The sequence below is a fragment of the Prunus dulcis genome, chromosome 2 (assembly GCF_902201215.1).
Source record: "Prunus dulcis chromosome 2, ALMONDv2, whole genome shotgun sequence".
NCBI lineage: Eukaryota > Viridiplantae > Streptophyta > Magnoliopsida > Rosales > Rosaceae > Prunus > Prunus dulcis.
In genome coordinates, this window is record NC_047651.1 from 14,435,332 (window position 1) to 14,456,770 (window position 21,439).

The following is a 21,439-nucleotide window of genomic DNA, read 5'->3' on the forward strand; positions in this document are numbered from 1 at the left end:
GCAGTCCTGGTTTTGTTAGTTGTTCACCATAATCAACATGAAGATCAGGTCGAACAATTTGTACGAGTATGATTGCTTAGCTCCCCCGCGCTGTTGTTATGTGTTAATTGATTTACTTTGTCCTTGAATTGATGACCTGTGTGTTTCTTCAACATTTTAATTTGATATTGGTTGATAGGAATTTGATGTGCTTCCTAACCTAAAGGATTGCAAATTCTTATGAGTCCTAATTGGAAATTTGATTAAATAAAATACAAAATATAGTGAATGGTTCTACTACTAATAATACTGAGACTTTTTATGATAAAACTTCATACCTATTGGACTTTGTATGTGGTTAAGTTAGAGACAATATCAGTATTGTTAGTAATGGGTTGTTGACCCGTCTCTCTGAATTTAACACGGTATCAGAGCCTAGTTAGTTGACTGACCCCGATTAAACCCAAATCAAACAAATTCAACTCAAACAAAAAAAACAAAAAAAAAAACCCCAAATTAAATCAAAATTAAACAAAACTCAAATTAAAATTTAAAAAAAAGAAAAAGAAAAAAGAAAAACAGTGACTGATGTGGAATTGATTGCACGTGTGGCCCACTAAAAAGTGGTCCCACATGAGGAGTGTTGAAGAATATACGAGTCCCACATCGAAAGTTTAACAAAATAGAAAGTCCTATATAATAAATGGTTCCACACCTAATAACATCGCGGCCTTTTGTATAAAATCCCACACCTGCTAAACATGTGGTTAAGTTAAGGACAATATCAATGTTGCTAATGGAGGGCCAAGGGCCTGTCCCTCTGAAATTCTAAAATGGTATCAGAGCGGGTTGATTGATTGGGCCTAAATTGGGCATCTACCCTTACCCAATATGTGATGTTCACATGTTGGGCTTGAATGATTATCCCTTCCTTACCCAATACGTGGTGCTTACGTGTTGGGTTTGAATGACTGGCTTTGATACCACATGAAGGAAGTTGAGATTCCACCCCAAAACCAATTGACAATGGGGGGAGTAGCTCAACTCCTTATAAGCCCTTGCTAGGTTTCTCAACTTTCCAATGTGAGACTTTTTATCTTCACATTCTCATACGCCCCCGCACGTGTGGCAAATTTTCAAGCCTAACACGTGGACAACACATATTGGATGACGTGGAACACGTTTGGTCGTTTCACACGTGGGCTAACCATGCTCTGATACCATGAAGGAAGTTGAGGTTCCACCTAAAAACCAATTGGCAATGGGAGGAGTAGCTCAACTCCTTATAAGCCCTTGCTATGTTTCTCAACTTTCTAACGTGAGACTTTTTACCTTCACATTCTCACAGATTCTTGGTCTTACACAGCAAAATTGGAGTTGACCTCTAGTATGTTGTTGCTTGCAACTTTGACTACTACCTCACAAACACAAACTGGGTTTTTTGCTGCTGCAGATGATCTTTCCATGGATGTTTGATGAGATTCATGCCTTAAGGAAATTCAAAGGTGCTGCTCATATATTGGCTGAGAAAAAGGATTGGCCTCCACTATATGACATCACTGCACTAAATAATAACAAGGTGTGCTGCCTTTATATGAAGTTAATCGTCTTGAATATCAACTGGCCATAAGATTTGCACAAGGAGATCTAAACCTTGTAGCAGCCTATGATGTTTTCCATTTTGACCTTACACATAATGTGAATTATCAGCAGTTTCGTCCGTTAATGTATGAATTTGCTTCTGTCAACATTGACAGGTACCTATTGCAACTGCTGTTTACTATGAAGACATGTTTGTAAACTTCAAGCTGGTCATGAAAACAACATCTTAGATAGCCGGGATTCGGTTGTGGATAACTAACGAATTCATGCATTCTGGTCTGCGCACTGCAGGGAGCCAAGTGATGTGGTCTGGTTTTTATGTTATGCGATTGAATTACTTGGAAATGGGCATTTCTACATATTTTTTTTTGTTTAATTTCGGTGGTGTTGTTTTGAGATTTGAACAGTAGCTACTTTGTTGTGTTTTGAGTTCGTTTATGAATGTATTAGAGTGGTAGCTTCGCTTCATCTGAAAACCTGGTGGCATTATCACTTACCACACATGTATTGCCCTCCTTCACGTCTATAAATACCTCTGAATATTACTTTCAAGTTCTTATTGAAAGTTTTTTTTAAAAAAAAAAAAACTTTGAAATTGCTATGGGCTGGTAACACAGACAACTTTGCTCATACCAGGAAGTCTATAGTTTTACCTCTTGTGTTCAATTTTTCTATCCCTAGTTTTAATTGATATTAACCTGTAATAAAATTAATTGCTAGACAGCACTACAGACTATCAACAGTGAGTAATCAGGCTATTTTACAATTTTTATTGTTAAGCTTGGATCCTTACTTATATCGAATTGCAATATATTTTGTCGCACTGTCAAGTAGTACTTCTCCCATGCGTTTTTATGGTGAAAAAAAAAATGAGGTTCTTATCATGACCTACAATTATTTGATTCTAGGTGTAAGTTTAGTCACATTAATATACTTTTTGCAATCATGTCCTATTCCTTATCATGATCTACAATTATCTTATGTCAGACAATGATCTAATTTAGATGCAACTTCTTATTATAAAGCTCACTTACTATGCATTTGTCTTGATTTGAAAATGGTATTGCAAAACTACATTGTACATAGTTTTGGAAACTGCTTTGCAGTTTTCATTTAATTACAATTGGATTTTTGCTCTTTTCTTGGCCTTCAACCTCACCAATCTAAAGAGTATAGGCTACCCAGCTGAGGAATTGGGTGGGCAAGAGAAGAGTAGAACTACCCAAGACCAAGGGAACTCAAAATTGGACTTTCGGAAATTGCATTGCAGTTTTCATTTAATTACAATTAGATTTTTTCTCTTTCCTTGGCCTTCACTCTCACTAATTTGAAGAGTAGAGGTTACCCAGATGAGGAATTGGGTGGGCAAGAGAAAAGTAGAACTACCTAAGAGAAAGGGAACTCAAAATTAGACTTTTGGAAATTGCATTGCCAGAAACAAAGTATTTTACCAACATGTCTTGAATATAAAAAAAAAAATATATATATATATATATATATAGTTTTGTTTTGTTTAACTCTAGAGCTGAGCTTTTTTGCCCAAACTCAACATTGCAAGTTCCATTTTTGTATTGCAGTTTCTGTTTATGCATTGCATTTTTTGTTTATGCATTGCAGTTTCCGCTTCTACATTGCAGTTTTCGTTTTTGCATCTCAGTTTCAATTTTAGAACTTTCATCTTGGTTCCTCCATTTTGCTTCTATAAAATTAATTTTTGTTTTTGTAGCTGTTTTCATTTTCATTTTTGTTTTTTTTTATAACATAGTTGATATCTACATTGTATTTTTGTTGCAGTTTCTGTTTTTATTTGCAGTTCTTGTGTGAATATGTGTTGAAATGATTTTTTTTAATTTTTAAAAAACCGTTGATTGTTTATATAAATATTGTATAACTGAATAAATATTAAAAAATCAAGATTGGTGTAGTGGTTTGTGAGTGAGCCTTTCTCCTTTGAGGGTCAAGGTTCAGTTCCCTTCAATGACACAAATTTTTTTTTTTTTTAAAGGTGAATAAATGGCAACGAAGTTCTCTTGTAGACGACGGTGGCTGGCTGGCCTGATGGTGGCCGGTGGCTGGTGACTGGATATGGACATGTGGCATAATATGCTTGCAGTGGCATTGTGTGTAATTTTGATTTTTTTTAATGATATTTTTGTAAAATTAGGTATTACATTTTGGTCTTTGGCCTGATGCTAATTAGATGAAACTGTATTCCTATCTTCCAAATTAGTAAACTATATTGTGTTTTAAAACTAAAGCTCCCTTATGCCAATGGACCCGTGTCAAACATTGAAAATTGTGGTGATGATACACCTTAGGTTAAAAGTGGTGTGCAAAATTATTTACATTTTAAAAAGGATTATTAGTACAAAACGTCATAAGGTTCATGAAGTTATCAGGTTTTGGATATGCTTGACTTTTGCCCTTCACACGTCACCGCATTAAAATTTATTCTAGGAATTCAAAATTAACACATCATCCTTAAAACAAAAGCCAATTTACTCGTAATAATAATAATAAAATGCACAAAGTCAACTAATGGTTCTTAAGATTAATAATTGTGCTCACAAATAGTTCATATCGTGAAGTTTCGTTAAGATTTCCGTTAATTTACTACCGTAGAGCATTATCCAATAAAACATTGCCATGTAGATTTAATAAAAAATATATAATTTTTAAAAAAGTTTAATGTTTAAAAATTGTTTACAAGTTGAACAATCATTAAAAAACCAGATACTGTAAAAAGGTTTTAAATAATTGTTTTAATTGTGAAAAAAAAAACCTACAATTCTTGTGGTAAGTTGAGCACATGATTTTTGTGTGGAATCAGGGTCAAACCCCATGTGTGTTCGACACTTGGCAGGTGTCGAGCACGGATGACCAAAATACCCTTCTTGCCCTAATTCAAAAACTGCTTTAGGGTTTGACTTCTACCAGAAAACCGGTACAGTCTCCCCTGGAGAAGGCTCAAAGCCCAGAAATTTACCTGCACAGCAAACTCAAATAATTTCCCAAGCGTTTAGCAAATTCAACTTTACAAAACTGATTATAAAAAATAAGTCATAAACTTGCGGCTGCACCTAGGTTAGCCTAGGTTGCCTATATACCCTTATTGAGGGATCAAGCCACACGTAATTCTTTCTACAAGAAAACAAAGTTTAACCCATATGTAAGTACATGAATTAAATATTCCTTCACACTTTCCTAAAACCAAAAGTTTCAAACTTTAATCAATCCGCTAAAACTTAAACAAAAGATATTGATTTCAAAACAATCTTCCACCCATCACATACATGCATATACAAATACATATATATATATATATATATATATATATAAAATAGCTCATTATAGATAAGTAGGAAAACAAGAAAATTATTAAAATAACATTGGTCATGTGAAACCTTAATATAAATATCAATGGTTTGAATACAACATGCTTCAATCTTTCACATCTAAAAATAAACTCATCACTTAAGAGAATAGTTGTGAATTGTATAAAATCCTTAAAACTTAGAAAACTCTCAATCATTGTCTCATAAATATGAAAACATGTATTAAAACTTTCACCAATAAGTACCAAGATTAAATCATCAATTTTAGTTTAAAACATCTCAAAACTCAAATACTCTCCACCTAGGTGTACCCCAAATCATAATCCGTCAATTCCAATAATATTCCGTCAATTTCAAGTACCGTATATGTTACATCCTTGCAAAACTCGGGGGATACATGGTTAGCCCGAGAACACATATCCTCGTAGAATTTGGGGGACATGTAGTTAGCTTGAGAAAGCATATCATCGCAGAACTCGAGGGACACGTAGTCAACCCGAGAATGCATATCCTTGTAGAATCAGGTGATTAGCCCGAAACACATATCCATCAATTCCTCTTGCAAGACTCAGGAAGATATAATCAACTTGAGAACACAAATCCTCGCACCACATGATTTAGGTGTCCTCAAGACTCGTGAGGCATTGTCATAAATGACTAGACTATTACGAAGGCAACTGGGGGAGGGGGGGTTACTCCTGTGGTGGGTTTGAAAACCATTTTCCGAAATTTATCATAAAATTCCTCTTTTTCCACAAATTCACTTTCACAAATCCATTTTTCAAATCCTTTCTCAACTTTCCAAAAATCAGTTCTTAAATAGATAACCAGAAATCCCTTTTTAAAACAAGATCAATCCCAAAATTCCTTAACTTGAATTTGACCATGCATAATCTTTCAAAACTGTTCTCAAAACCACATTCAAATATGTACAACATACTATTCAAAAAACTAGTATTCATAATTCATTGATTTCAAGCCACCGATCATATATTTTAAATATAGACATATAATCAGGCATTTAATTAATTCCTTAGTCATGCCAAAACCCGGTTACCTAAGTCGTTCCCAACTCTGCACAATTAAACATAATATAACATGCTTGGAAAGTAAAAGCGATTGCATAATAATTCATAAACATTTAATAAAACTCTCATAGCATAATAAAATTTTAAAACAAATCTCCAATTACAATTACAACTATTAAATGGCCTCAATCGAGCCGACATAGCCCACTCTCTAAGTCAACTTGGCTCATAGGGCCCACATTTTTGCTGTGACACATGCAATTCCATGATGATTGAAACATTGGTATAATAATAAAATGAAGCATACAAACAAGTAGGCTCTCTAAACTGGATCCAATGCCTTTGCATTTAGAGCTAGTGCATTTACTTGCATTTCGCTAAATCCAAAGTGTTCTAATAATCTAACCCCTTAGAACATGACACATCATCAAGTTTTTTTTCTTCTTCTCTAAACAAACGTTAAGTTTAGAGTGTGTTTTTTTTTCTTCTTCCGTATAATCTTCTTTTCTCTAGGGTTCAATGAAAAATTGCCCATGGTTTAACGAATATTCAAATCCAAATGAAATGGAAAAACTCCAAAATTCTTGAATAGGTAATTAAGACAGATCCATTGCAATCTGATTATGAAGGGAAGGAAAATTACTTTCTCGATCAAAAGAAAAAAGATTATGAAGGGAAGGAGATGACGACAAAAAAGCCCTCTTGTGAAGCCAGAAAATGCATGAAATACTGAAGAAAAGCAAAAAACTATCTTAACTTGGTTGGTTTTGAAGATTAATACAACCATTAACGGTTTTCCATTGAATCCCATAAGGGCATTAGTCAAGCAGGGAGAAAGAAGAAGATGACCAAAACGCGAAAAAGAAAAAAGAAACTTGTTGTAAATTAAGGAGACATGAACGTGAATAAACAAAAAAAAACTACAACTTAACAGCAATAGTTAACATCAGTTATGTTTGGTTAGATTATTATAACACTCTAAATTTAGCGAAAGGGGGGTAAATGCACCGGTTTCAAATACAGAGGCTCGAGATCCCTCTAAACTATAGAAGCAAACGTTTCTTCTAGCTACAACGACGCTAGTAGGGTTTAATGAAACCATATCAAACTATATATTGCTTTTAGGAGAAAGGTTTATAATCATGTATGCTTTAATAGGAAGCCCAATTCAAAGCATTATTTGAAAGAAATTTAAGGAAAAAAAAATTGAGTTGCAAACAGAAAATGAAGGATTGGCCATCCAAGTTAGGGGAAAAGCTAATGTAAATGAATGAGACAAATGGGAACAACCACACATATATGTCCAATAGTTAATGCATATTGTAAACATGCATATATAAAACTTGCCAAGGAACAATATTTTACCATTCTTCCATATTAGAATAAAAATTAACCCCAAGGGTATAAAAGATAACAAGTATGAATAAATGCATCAAATTTCATGTAATGTAGTGCAAAAGTTGACCAAACATATATTACTACACAACTTGTTCACCATTTTCAATTAATTTAACATTCACATTAAACAACACATGTTTTTACATGGATCAGCAAGCCAGAGAGAAGAATTGAATACTACCACTCAAGGAGTTGAATGAGAGAATACTGTTGAAAGGCAAAACGTGTGTGTGAGAGAGAAGAAAAGAGAGGTAACGCTATTTCCTAGTTTCTTGACCTTGTTCTTTCTAGTTGTTTATCAAGTTTTGAATCTAGAGGTTTGATAACCGCTATTTTGTTGGCCATGGACGTAGACACATAGCCGAACAACGTTAGTTCATTGTTTTGTATCTTCTTGCTTATTTTCTTGGGTTTTCAGTTCGTTTGTTTTTCCCATTCTTAAATGATTTTACAAATGATCCAGCCACCAATCCAAAGCATCCACCTCTACCTTAGCTTAGCTTGAACAACCTCAATAATTTGTTGATGAAAATTTTGGGATTTTTCCTAACGCTAGGAAATTATAGCACATGTACAAATATTAGGTCAACATGTTGAACAAAATAATTGGGCAAGCAATATTATTGTCCTATGAAGGTGAAGGATATATATAAGAGAGATTACTTTGACATTCAAAGGGTTTTATGAGTCTTTGATTTCCAAATTATGACCTAAATTCTACAAGATTAGGCACACAAACAAAATCTTGGCAAATCGCGAGTATACGGAATCAGTAAAACAAATTTTGGAGGGACAACGAGAGATTTTACATTTAATGCTCGAAGAAGACAAATAAATCAAAAAACTAAAGTGGAAAGGTTTTTGTTCCTTGACTTACGATTGGAAGCATGGGCCGTGAATCTAAAATGCGTTATGTTCAACACTTAGTTGATGAAAAAAAAAAAAACTGAAAATTTCTTTATGGTTTAATTATAAATTCAATTTGGCATGCAACTCAATATACTCGATAAGTCACGTATGATAATATGCAGTCTAATGACATATTTATTAAGTTGGAATCGCAGTAAGTACAGATTAGAGTGATTATTGATGATCCATGATTACCATCAATTATCACCTGTTCACTATGGACTCTCACTCTTTAAATGTCATGGGTGTGATTGCTGATTTTATACGAGTCCCACTCTTGTTTTGATTCTCAAAGTGTTAGTGAATACTAGAATGACCTTGAATGGGGATCCCATTCTTTACACTATCATTCTTAATTAGTAAGTATGCCATAAGTGCAATAGGAATCCTATGAAAGAATATTCAAAGAGTAAGATGGATTAAGGAAGCAACCTCTTGTATACAATGAGAGCATTTTTGCTCATCACTTTAACCGAAGTGTATTTTCACCACCCTCACCACCGTCACCACCCTTCTTAACACTTGACACATGTCCATATGGATAACCATGACTCCATAAATACAAAGTAAAAAGTTAACCATGATTATGTCTATAGACACATGTGTTAAGTATTGAGAATGCTGGTGCGAATACACTTTGGGTTAAAGTAGTGAGTAAAAATATTTCCGTACACAATCGCTGGCCATGCAGACTTTCCAATTTTATATTTATAGTTTCTTCTTTCCATTGAATTTAGGATTTTTGAGTTGAATTATGTATTTTAAGTAGTTTTAGATTTTTTCTATATTATGTTTTACTTCCTTTTTTTTTTTTTTTTTTCCCCTTTCTTCCAATTTCTCTCGGTTGATAATTTGATTTTCCTAGTCTTTTAGGGTTTCATTGCTCTATAATAAGGGGTTGATGATAAAGTTGAGAGTGTTCTAGAAAGTTCCTATCTTTTTGGGATCCGCATGGACAATGTCAAGTAAGAAATAGTATATTTGAGGTTCCTATTCTTCTTTCAGCCAAAAATTCAAGTGATAAAATTCATATCATTAACTGTAGTTGGAAATAAATACATCATTCAACACTTAAGAGAAAATACTATTCATAAATAATAAAAAAGAAAGAAAGAATAAAGTGGACAATGTTGATGAATGAATGCAGCATGTGATACTTAGGACGATGGATATATCAACCAATTGACCTCTAAATCATGTTGATTGATGGAATCCAAGCATGGGAGCCTCGTCTGTTTAATATCCATTGGTTGTTAGCTCATGAAAAGAGTTCCCTTTGTATTAATTAGAAAAAAAAGGAATGACAAGAAGGAATCAATAGAATTGTAGATGCCCTTAGTTCTCAACTTGAGAATCAACATGATGGAGGAATGTTGTGTTCCTTGTGAGCCTAAATACATACATATGCTTGTTTTTAACGAGTGATATTGAAAGGAGGAGAAAAGTAAACCTAAGACTTCGAATGTAAGAATAAACGCTCTTACTCATTTGACCAACAAACCCCTAGCAGTACATATGTTTGTTTATGTAAGCAAAACAATGCCAACATTAAAAATATGGGACTTAGAAGATGTATGAGTTTTCACATTACATATGAAAAGATGATGCAACTGTATGTCACATAATGGGGCTCACTCTTCCACCTTTTCCCTAGGAGTCCATGACCATTCACAATTATTACCTTGACACAAACTAAGAGTTCGACCCAATCTTTATTTTTGTCTTAGCGGATACATTAGAAGTATATTTCAATCCACAATTAGAAACAAAAAGGAAACAGAGAGGGAATGAAAATTTGGGGTAAAAAGAAGAGGGATTTCCCAATGCATTTGTTTTCATGAGATTTTATATCTATTTGACTTCCTTGGTAAAACAATAAAAATATATAAAGAATAAGGATTGTATACAATTTTTTTTAGTCCAACAATTGCATAACCCAAAAATTGTTGTTTGCCGAAACACCAAATATTGCAAACTATATAATGGAGGTTACTGATTTTTTATGCTCCTTCATGAGCTATATGGTTTTTCACACCATTCTTCTCTGGCTCCTCACACCTTAATGCTGTAATTCTTCTCTCCTTTTATCCCAATATCTCCATAGACATACCCTCCTCCCTCTTTCTCTCTCATTTGGTGCACTAAAACAAGAAGCGAAGGCTATTGGGGAGAGGGGTAGATACATGCTTTGAGGGTTTGGCTTTGCTCTCCTCCTTCTCTCTGTAAAAAACACACCTGAATTTTCTCCGACCCTTGTTCAGCTCTGTCTCCTCTCTCCCTCGCTCACTCTCTCATCAATCAAAAGCTCTATTTGCAGCTTCTAGAAAGCAATTCTATAAAAGGCATATGATTTTGTTGGAAAGCTTGAAGATTTAAGGGTATCCACATAGCCTCAGCTCGCAGGTTTGACAGAAACCATATAATTCCTTTTGTGTAATGCATTTAGGATACCAGATTTCGTTGGGTGTTTGGAATCGGTAGACTTGGATTGTTGTATGTTGTGAACCTTTTAATTCTGTTTACTACATATACAATTACTTTCTTGTCTGAGCATTAGGGTTTTTGGGGCGAACAGTATTGGTTTCTGGGCTTGTCATCTTCTCCCTACTGGTTTTAGAACTTGGGATTTGAGTTTGAAGGTTACATGTCTCTGGGTCTGTGCGTTTTTCTTCACTGGTCCTAAGATTTGGGTATTGTGTAGTTGAATGGTTTTGGACTATTGGTTTCTGGGTCTGTGTATATTGATTGAGATATGAGTCGTAGGGTGCGGCGGAAGGTGGCTAGGAAGGGGAAGGAGAAGGTGGTTTTGCCTTGTTATCCAGAAATTGAGGAAGAAGTTTCAGGTTCAGTGCAAAATTGGATTGTTGATTGGACTAGTTTGCCAGATGATACAGTAATCCAGTTGTTTTCGTGTCTGAACTATCGTGATCGGGCAAGCTTATCATCAACTTGCAAAACATGGAGAGTTCTTGGAATTTCTCCGTGTTTGTGGACCTCTTTGGATCTTAGGGCACACAAATGCAATGATGCCATGGCAGCTTCACTTGCTGCAAGATGTGTGAATCTTCAGAAGCTTAGGTTTCGGGGGGCAGAATCTGCTGATGCAATATTGCATCTTCAGGCCAGGAATTTACGTGAAATAAGTGGTGATTACTGCAGAAAAATAACTGATGCTACACTTTCTGTGATTGTGGCTCGGCACGAGGCACTTGAAAGCCTCCAGCTTGGGCCAGATTTCTGTGAAAGGATCAGCAGTGATGCTATAAAAGCAATAGCTATTTGCTGTCCTAAATTGAAAAAGCTTCGACTTTCGGGAATTAGGGATGTTCATGCTGATGCTATTATTGCTTTAACTAAGCATTGTCAAAATTTGACTGATATCGGGTTCATAGACTGTCTGAACATTGACGAGATGGCATTGGGAAATGTTTTATCAGTTCGTTTTCTCTCTGTAGCAGGGACGTCAAATATGAAATGGGGTGTGGTTTCACATCTTTGGCATAAGTTGCCTAACTTGACTGGGCTAGATGTTTCAAGAACTGATATTGGTTCGGCTGCTGTTTCACGGTTATTATCATCATCACAGAGCTTGAAGGTTTTATGTGCCTTGAATTGTCCTGTGCTTGAAGAAGACACCAACTTTGCTTCTCGTAAATATAAAAATAAATTGTTACTTGCCTGCTTTACAGAAATTATGGAAGAAATAGCTTTTTTATTAGTCGACATTACAAAGAAAGGGAAGAATGTGTTTTTGGATTGGAGGAATTCAAAGAACAAGGATAAGAACTTGGATGACATAATGACTTGGATTGAGTGGATTCTCTCTCATACTCTTTTGCGCATTGCCGAGAGCAATCAACAGGGTTTAGATGATTTTTGGCCCAAGCAAGGCGCATCATTGTTGCTCAATTTAATGCAAAGCTCACAAGAGGATGTTCAAGAAAGGGCAGCTACAGGACTTGCAACTTTTGTTGTTATTGATGATGAAAATGCTAGCATAGATTGCAGGAGGGCTGAAGCGGTTATGCGGGATGGTGGCATACGCCTTCTCCTAAACCTAGCAAAATCTTGGAGGGAAGGGCTCCAGTCAGAGGCTGCTAAGGTTAATTTTTTTCTTCTTCTTCTTTATGTAATTATGAGTGCTCCTCTTTTCAACTAATACTTGTTTTATTTGGTCAGGATAGGAACTGGTTATTTGGTGATGTAGATGTGGAATTAGGCTGACTTTCCTTTTCCTATTTGTTATTTAAATAGGCTATAGCAAACTTGTCTGTTAATGCCAATGTTGCAAAAGCTGTTGCTGAGGAAGGAGGAATCAATATTCTCGCTGGTTTGGCAAGGTCTATGAACAGGCTGGTTGCAGAAGAGGCTGCTGGAGGACTCTGGAATCTTTCTGTTGGAGAAGAGCACAAGGTTTGATAGTCTACAATCTATTGTTTTCTCACATACATATACCCCAAAATTTTCCTTGTAATAAATTAAATTTTCTGGTTAGGGTGCCATTGCGGAGGCCGGTGGAGTAAAAGCTTTAGTTGATCTTATCTTCAAATGGTCCTCTGGTGGTGATGGAGTTCTGGTACTTTACCTTTTTGTCCCGTATTTTTTCTCTTTCCATACAATGCTAACATGTCATGCAATACACTTGGGGTTCTGTTGCATGGTGATTAAAGTTGTGGCTTGCTTCCCATGTGTGTCATTTCAGGAACGTGCAGCTGGTGCACTGGCGAATTTAGCTGCTGATGACAAGTGTAGCACAGAGGTTGCTGTGGCAGGTGGTGTGCAGGCTTTGGTGATGCTTGCTCGTAACTGCAAGTTTGAGGGAGTGCAAGAGCAGGTAGTAAATCTTTTCATTGTCACGGTATCCTGGATGTGCATGCTGAAATCTCTAGGATGCCCATTAAGTGATTTGTAAATAAAATTTCAGAAATCAATGTCGCTTGCTTTCTTGATGCCTACATGTTTGTTTCTTTAGACTAACTTAGAAGCCTTCTTACTATTTATTTTAAATATTGCTATAATTTTGGTGGGCTCAATTGGATCATTTGATCTTATAATATTGCTAAGCTCCAAATAACAACTCGACAAAGACTCAACTTCAGCTTGTGTATAATCTATTGTATAGCTAAAGATGGTTGACGTTTTAGGAAAAGCTTATTTTCAAGAAACCTTCAAATCTGGTCTTGATCATTGTGGTTTTGACCTTGACACCCACCTCGTCAAGATTCAGGTTGTAGGGACTGGTTTGTCCTTTGTTTATAAGAATCTCATACTATTTTCTTATGATCTGTCTCGGTCTAAGGCTCCTATGGTGTGCCTCCGTATCTAAGTGCCAATTCATGGCTTGGACTTATGGCAGGCAGTGTAACATTAAATCAATGAAAAGTTTTCCTTATTCTATGTATTCACTGGATCTTCTAGTGACATCCGTTCACTATTGTATTGGATTCCCTTTCATTCAGCCTCATCGATAATACCTAATATGTTTTTTCTTTCAGCGCTTTGGTTCTAAAATGGTATGGGCTAGTTTCCAAGTAGATTTCTTAATTAAAATGTATTTTCAAATGTCAAATATTATTTAGTTTGGTGCTCATCTTACAATGGGATCCTCTCTCTCTCGCTCTCTCCCCTACTTCCCTCTTGTTTATGCACCTGTGTGTTTGCTTGTGAACATGTGCATTGTGTTTTGCTTTCTAGCAAATTATTTAATGCACTTCTGGTTATACCAGGCTGCCCGTGCCTTGGCGAATTTGGCTGCTCATGGAGATAGTAATAGTAATAATGCTGCAGTTGGACAAGAGGCAGGTGCTCTTGAAGCACTAGTTCAGCTTACACAATCTCCTCATGAAGGTGTCAGGTAGTTTACTGTGGATTACGTTTTACATTATTGTTTAAGCTACTCGAATATTTTGGGTGAATTTATTTGTATTCGTTTGATATTTTTTTTGTCATCTACGTATACTTTCATTCCAGTGAATTTTTTTATTCTTATTTAATTTCTGTATACACACCAATGGAACAAGGTACCTCTGCTCCCTCTTCCTCTTCCTCCTCCACCAAACACCACAATAAAAGGAAGCATAATCTCAATTAAGGAACAAAAGTAATAAGAAAATTTTCAATTGTTAAGAAATGTTCATTGATATGCCTAAGCTTTAGACTTGTTGAGAGTATCTCATTTCGGGAGTGCAAAGTCTTGAGTTACAACATATAATGTCAAGGGCCTCTTCACTCATGGCAAATTGGTTTTGGGTTGGATGCCCTAACTTCTACATAGTATTAGGCGAGAAATTCACATTTTAGGCCTAGTGGTCAAGCATGCTCCTACGCCACCCAATATAAGTTATCTGTGTTTGGCTACCACACGTGAGAGGGCATGTTGAGAGTATATCCCACATTGGGAGTGTAAAGCCTAGTGTTACAATATAATGTCTTAGGCCTCTACAACTCATGACCAATTGGTTTTTCACTCTCTTCATTTTGTTTATAGCTTTTTCAACTTCTATCTGTGCAACCAAGGTAAAACTATACCTTGTTTTCCTGTTTAACAGGCAAGAGGCAGCTGGTGCATTGTGGAATCTATCGTTCGATGACAGAAACCGAGAAGCAATTGCTGCAGCTGGTGGTGTTGAGGCCTTGGTATGATATATTATTTACCCTCATTAATCACAACACTGTAATGCCAGTAGCATCCATGCTAGCTTCTCATTCAAATCCCTAAAAGAAAGAAAGTGTTTCATGATAAGTATATTGCTTGATGTGCTTTAGAGGAAGAAAATTGTTTGGTCCTATGTAGAAATAGCTTCTTAATCTCTCAATGCTTTCTGTTATAGAGGTTGCTTGCCGACTCGGGGAACAAAAATAATTGATTGGAACTCTTTGCCCTAAAATTTACTACTTGTTGAAAATGATAATTGAAAATACCAATTCTTTTCATCATGATGCATAATGAAGAGTGCGTATGGAAGACGTTCCTGTCCGCTGAAGTTGATAAGGAAAGTACAGTGATTTTACCTTTTCTTGTTTTTGAGATTCATGGGAAGGGTTGTTTTTGCATTGAAATCTGTTCTCTATTTATTAGTGGAAAAGCCATTTATTTGTTTTAAATTTATTAAGATATTCTACAAGAGGAGAATGCCCAGGTTTGAACCCAGTCTTTGTCCTTGAAAGCAGTGTATTACCCTGATGTGCTGTGAGGGGACCTAGCTCATTCAAAACTGTAACCGTATAATTTTATTTTAGGTTTCCAAAAATATATATGTATGCTAATTTCAGTTTTCTCAACTTTTTTGCTTGAAGCTGAACTTTTTCCCTTGTTTTTATGTACTATTTATTTTCTCTGGAGAATTTAATAGGTTGTTACTATGCTGTAATAAATGCTATTTTATGATGAAAGAGTCTTTATTAAGAGTTATGTCACAATTTAGGGTTTGACCAAAACTTGTTACCTTTCTGGTCTGGATCTAAGAGAATATCAAGGGAAATTGATTAAAACAGATGGTTTTAGTAGTTTCTTTGTGTGAACCATTTCATATCTGCATGAAACCTTTTGGTGATAATTTGAATGGCATTTGGACTCACAATTTGTAAGCTGAAGGATGGGAAAACCCTTCCAACATGCATACTTTCTAGCAATTTTTTGTGTGTGTTTTTGTTTATGTACTGTTAGTTTTTTGTCATGCAAGATTACAATTTAAACCCAAACGTATAATCTGGGTCCAGTTGGTTTCTTGTCAGTTGGAGTTAAAAATGTGAATGTTATGCTAGCCCATTTCATTTTTGCTGCACCAACGGATACATTTTGACACAAATTTTTTTTGTATATGCCCATTTATGCGAGAAAATGCTGATTTCAAGTTGAGTAGGGAAATTTATATTGTTTAAAAGTTTTGGTACAATTTAACAGTTCAATCTTTCATTTGAGCTAAAATAGTAATACTTTGAAATTGTTGTTTTGTTTAAGAGCTTAAGTGACCCGACTAGCTAAAGTGCAATTTTTTTATATTATACGCCAGAAAGTTGCATTGTATGTATCTCACGTGGGTTATTTAGGTTGCTCTTGCACAAGGCTGCTCAAATGCCTCCCCAGGTCTTCAAGAAAGGGCTGCTGGTGCTCTTTGGGGATTGTCAGTGTCAGAAGCCAATAGGTATGTGCTTGCTCTTCTTAACACAACTAGGAATGACTAGTTCAAAAACTAATATGAGACATAGAGTTTGGCCTGATAATGCATGTCTTTTTGTAGATATCGTTTATTTATTTATTTCAAATGTATGTATCTTATATCATTACTGAACTTGTTGGAATGCAATGTAAGATATCTGGTCTCACTCTGGAGCTAGACAGTGATGATTAGTTTCTTGAAACTTTTGCTGCCAAACAAGTGTAGAATTTATAAAAGGAAGGAAATGTTGGTGGTGGGGGAGGTCAGTGTGTGTGCTGTCCATTGGGTCAACTTGCAGGTTATGTACACTTGCATGAAAAAAGAAGTGTAATATACATTTTTTGTTTTTTTTTGTTTTTGTTTTTGTTTTTTTTTGGGAATAGAAGCATTTTTTATTCAAAATTTGAAAGGATAAAAAAGGAGGACATTTAGAACACAGACAAAAAGAAAGAAACACTAGCCAGTGAAACAAACACGAGGCCACTCAACACAGAAAACAAAACAGCCAATCAAAAGACAACCCCTTAAGATACTACAGCCAGCAGATTGCGCATAATTGTAGGATAGTGGGAAGTTGATGCCCAAAGGGCAGCCCAAAACTTCACTCTATCCCATAACTCTACCACTCCCACTCCCTTTCCCTTATAATCCTCGAAGATTCTTGTTACGTTCCAGCCAAAGGTTCCAGATCACTGCCTGCATCAGACTGCCCCAAAGGATTTTAGCTTTCTTTCCCCTTCCCAAAGCATCAAATTTGATGGAAAAAATTTCGAAACAGCCTTTCGGTATTATACATGAAAAGGGTTTAGCGTAATATACATGAAAACCTTGAGCGAGTAGAGAATCTGTGAGCAATTACTAGAACCCAGATTCCATCTAAAGGACTTATTAAGTTGAAGTTACGAAATTATCTAATCAATGCCCATAATTAGTTGTGTTACTTGATCATGCTTCATTTGGGTAATGGGGTAATTTTTCATTCTAGAATGATTCCTTTCAAAATTACTCAATTCTTATGCTCTTAAAGAATATCACTCACTTATGCCTTTTATGAATGGATCAAATAACTAGTGATCTGCTAAATATCCTTGTTCTCCAGTCACATATTGTTGTTTTTTGAAATCCATCGTAGTCTTAAGACTCCCATGTTCTTTCAATGATATGGATATTTACTATTCATTCAATGCTGGAATTATTGATATTCACTTTTTGTTCGTTGTTAGCATTGCCATTGGACGGGAAGGAGGTGTTGTGCCTTTGATTGCATTGGCACGTTCTGAAGCTGCAGTAAGTATTTATTTTATTTTTTCAATTATCATTCGAAATCTTTAAGGTCTATTTTAAAACTATTGTCTTAACTTTGTTGTCAAATGCAGCTGTAGTTTTTTTTTTTTTTTGATGAGACAGCAGTAGTTATTTTCAAGATTAGTAAAAATCGTCAAAAGGAACAAATCATGTAGTGTTAGACATTTTAGATGTTGTTTTCGGTTGTGGCCTGCTTGGCCACTTCTGCTATATCTTTCTTGTGTCATTTAATAAAAGTTGGTTTCTTTGAAAAAAAAAAATGATGAAATTTCTATTCTGCTGCTAAAACTTGATCCGGAAATTCTTATAATGGTATTACATTTCTTAAACAAGCCAAGTATGTTTGAAATTTCCAAATTTAGGGTGAAATGGTAAAACAAACATTTATAAGGGAAAAATTATCTTGTGTAAACAGAATATTCCTGGTCAATAAGAGGAAATGAAGCACTGTTAAGAAATTTTTTATATTATCTTTTTATTTTTATTTTATCAAAATTGCAGATGGTTTTTATAGTTGAAGAATGATAGTTGCGTTGACTACTAAGATTGTTTGAGAAATAAGTTTAATAGTACTCCATCGTTGTGGATTGCACTCATCTAGGCTCTGGAATTCATTACTCAATTTATGGGAACATATGTTTTTCCAAAATGAAATATAGAAGCTGAATTTAGTGACAGTGCATGCTTCAGTTTGAAATTAAGTATGAAACAGTATAGTATTTGAGTAGTTTCGCATGTCTTTTTTTTTTAGTAGATAATAGCCGACAATCGTAAAATAATGAGATACGAGAAATTTTGGGAACCAAAGCTAAGATCTCTATATCCTGTATTAGCTGTCAGTCAAATTAGGAAAGTTCTTATACTCATTTACTTTTTTTTGGTTTTCATTTAGTGTTGAATAACAGCACGACGCTACAAGGCTTTTATATTGCTTCAAAGTTCCAAAATAATGAATGCATATAAATTCACTTGTATTCCAATTGGAAAGTTTTTAAGTTATTTAACCTTTGTCTTTGTTCAAGGTTTGTGGATAAAGTCCTTCATGGGTATATGCTTCATTGAGTTTAGTGCATGTACTTACAGATATCTGCTCGTGTCTCCTATCAACCTCTTTTTGTTTGATTTTACTTTTTCCTACAATATGAAAGTGATATGATTTTGATTTTTTCTTCAACTTTCAGGATGTCCATGAAACAGCTGCAGGTGCTCTTTGGAATCTTGCTTTTAACCCTGGTAATGCTCTCCGTATTGTGGAAGAAGGAGGTGTTCCTGCTCTTGTTAATCTTTGTTCTTCATCGGTGTCAAAAATGGCTCGCTTCATGGCTGCATTGGCATTGGCGTACATGTTTGATGGCAGGTACTTGTTGTAGCATGACTGTAGCCTAGCTGTTGTCTGTGTGGATAGTACTCTCTATTTTGTTTCAAGATTCTTTTGAATGCCTGGATTTTTGTTGTATATGTAATGGGGTTTAATATCCTTTTGAGTCTTATGGTTTATTCATTTTAAGGAAACCTGGTTTTGCTGGTAGCTCTGACAAGATGATTTCAGTGTAGAAACCTTTGATTCAAAATATCATGCCTTAGACATGGGTGGAATTTATCCTTTTGAAGTGTTTTCCTTTTATTTTTTTGGGAATTTTGACGTTCTTGTGTATTATATAGGAATATCTTGTGGTAAAGAGATATAGAAAACTTGTTTTGGTTGAAAACCTTGATTTAAAAAAATACCTACAGCTTATAAGTCACACTATATTATTAGAGAGTGCGCATCTCGACCTGTCAGAGTATGTGAAGTTGGTGGCCATGCTTATTTTTTTTGTGACATTTATTTTGCTGTTTCCTATGGCATAGGTATATGATAATGATTATTTACATGGGAAGTAAATTTTCTCACTATGGAACTGGGATGAAAATTGTTTCTGGGAGTAAAATGCATCTATATATCTTAAAGTTTTTCTTAATTTTTTTTTCCATATGTTAAAGTTAGTTAATGCTCTGTGCAGAATGGATGAATTTGCCTTGATAGGGACTTCATCAGAAAGCATCTCAAAGAGTGTGAGCTTAGATGGCTCTAGAAGGATGGCTCTTAAGCACATTGAGGCCTTTGTCCTCACATTTTCTGATCAACAAACGTTTTCTGCTGCTGCAGCATCATCAGCCCCTGCAGCATTGGCACAAGTGACTGAAGGTGCTCGTATTCAAGAAGCAGGACATCTGAGATGCAGGTTCTCTCTTTCTCTCTCTGGCTTTGTTTATCCTTTTCCGTAATCACTCAACTCATTGTTCCTTTGGCCTTCCTCTCATCTTCTTTCATTAGGTTATACAGGCATATAATCATCCAACTTCTAAGCCACTCATTTGGTTCCCTTGAATGCCTGTTAGCCGTCCTTAGTTTGTTAATATTCTTACTCCTGCATACCATGCATTTTGTGGAAATCATGTGTCATCTATAACATATTCAACAGTCGTAGTTCCAATCCAATGTTTTCCAGGACCTTTTAACCTTTTTGCTATGGTTGAAATTTACAAAATAACATTAAAATATAATCCAAATTACTTGATAATTTATTTTTGATAGTATTACTTTTATCTCCTTGGTTTATGGGTGTCGATCGATTATTTATCTTCTAGTGGTTGATGTTTGTGTAAAGATTGTTTTACTGTTCTGGTTTATGTACATCTAACCAGGAAGTTCATTTATATTGTCAATTGAGAGGGCTACTTTGATTTTTCCCCGTAGTATTTGCTTTTTTAAAATCAGAATTTTGACTTTTCCTTGTACTGTCAGCGGGGCTGAAATTGGAAGATTTGTTACCATGCTGCGGAATCCATCATCTGTTCTCAAGGCATGTGCTGCATTTGCTCTTCTTCAGGTAATTGTCCATATTTAGACTCTCCCCTCTTTGAGAAAGGGTATATTTCCAGGTGGTGTTAGCGCCAATGCAGATATCCTTTATTTATTTAAGGAGAACAATCTTTTATGTGTGCACTCTTTCAACTGCAGTTTACCATTCCTGGTGGCCGGCATGCCATGCACCATGCCAGCCTTATGCAGAATGCAGGAGCAGCACGTGTTCTGCGGGCTGCAGCTGCTGCGGCAACTGCTCCGCTTGAAGCCAAAATCTTTGCTAGAATTGTGCTTCGCAATCTTGAGCATCACCATATAGAACCATCACTCTAATTCATCTGTCAGCAAAACATCTCCGTTTAGGGTTGTTGATGGAGGCTGATTTAATGCTTTGTTATGAGCTTCCATGGACAGCAGGATGTCGCACCACAAGGATGCATGCTGTTCTCTGTAATCTTTCATGTAAAAGAACTAAACCTTGCCCCGACAGCAAATCAGCTTGATCTTCATTTTTTCTTCTGTCCCCCATTTCTGAGGCATAAAGATGGTTAATTTAGGTTCAAGTAACCCACCCCCTTTGTACCAAATCATATAAGGAAAAAAAAAAAAAAAAGTTTGTTTAGATGGGGGATTAGTTTAAGCACTTGTATCCTTAACCATTTTCAATTTTTGTTCGTATTCTTTGTGATGATGTCTCCTATATAGTGATATATATTAAAGCTGTTTGAGACTCGTCCTGGCAACAATCTGGTGAAAAACTGCATTAGTTGATCCTCTATCCATTTCTTTTTAGTTGCAGCTTTGAAGAAATGGACTAATAATCTAAGAATGTTTTTTTAGTACTGGCAGTATTCCGAAGTGATGCCTCTGAAGATA

At 35.5% G+C, this 21,439-nt stretch overlaps 1 protein-coding gene across 1 annotated transcript; it reads left to right on the forward strand.

Moving 5' to 3' along the window:
* The first annotated feature begins 10,210 nt into the window (after positions 1 to 10,210).
* On the forward strand, positions 10,211 to 21,405 carry LOC117617818 (protein ARABIDILLO 1). The gene is made up of 12 exons (XM_034347382.1): positions 10,211 to 12,353; positions 12,506 to 12,664; positions 12,747 to 12,827; positions 12,954 to 13,085; positions 13,978 to 14,105; positions 14,800 to 14,887; positions 16,301 to 16,395; positions 17,634 to 17,697; positions 18,897 to 19,072; positions 19,719 to 19,940; positions 20,504 to 20,588; positions 20,720 to 21,405. Exons 1-12 carry the CDS (start codon positions 11,004 to 11,006, stop codon positions 20,894 to 20,896), a joined length of 2,757 nt encoding a protein of 918 aa, XP_034203273.1. The 5' UTR covers positions 10,211 to 11,003; the 3' UTR covers positions 20,897 to 21,405.
* The last annotated feature ends 34 nt before the right edge of the window (positions 21,406 to 21,439 follow it).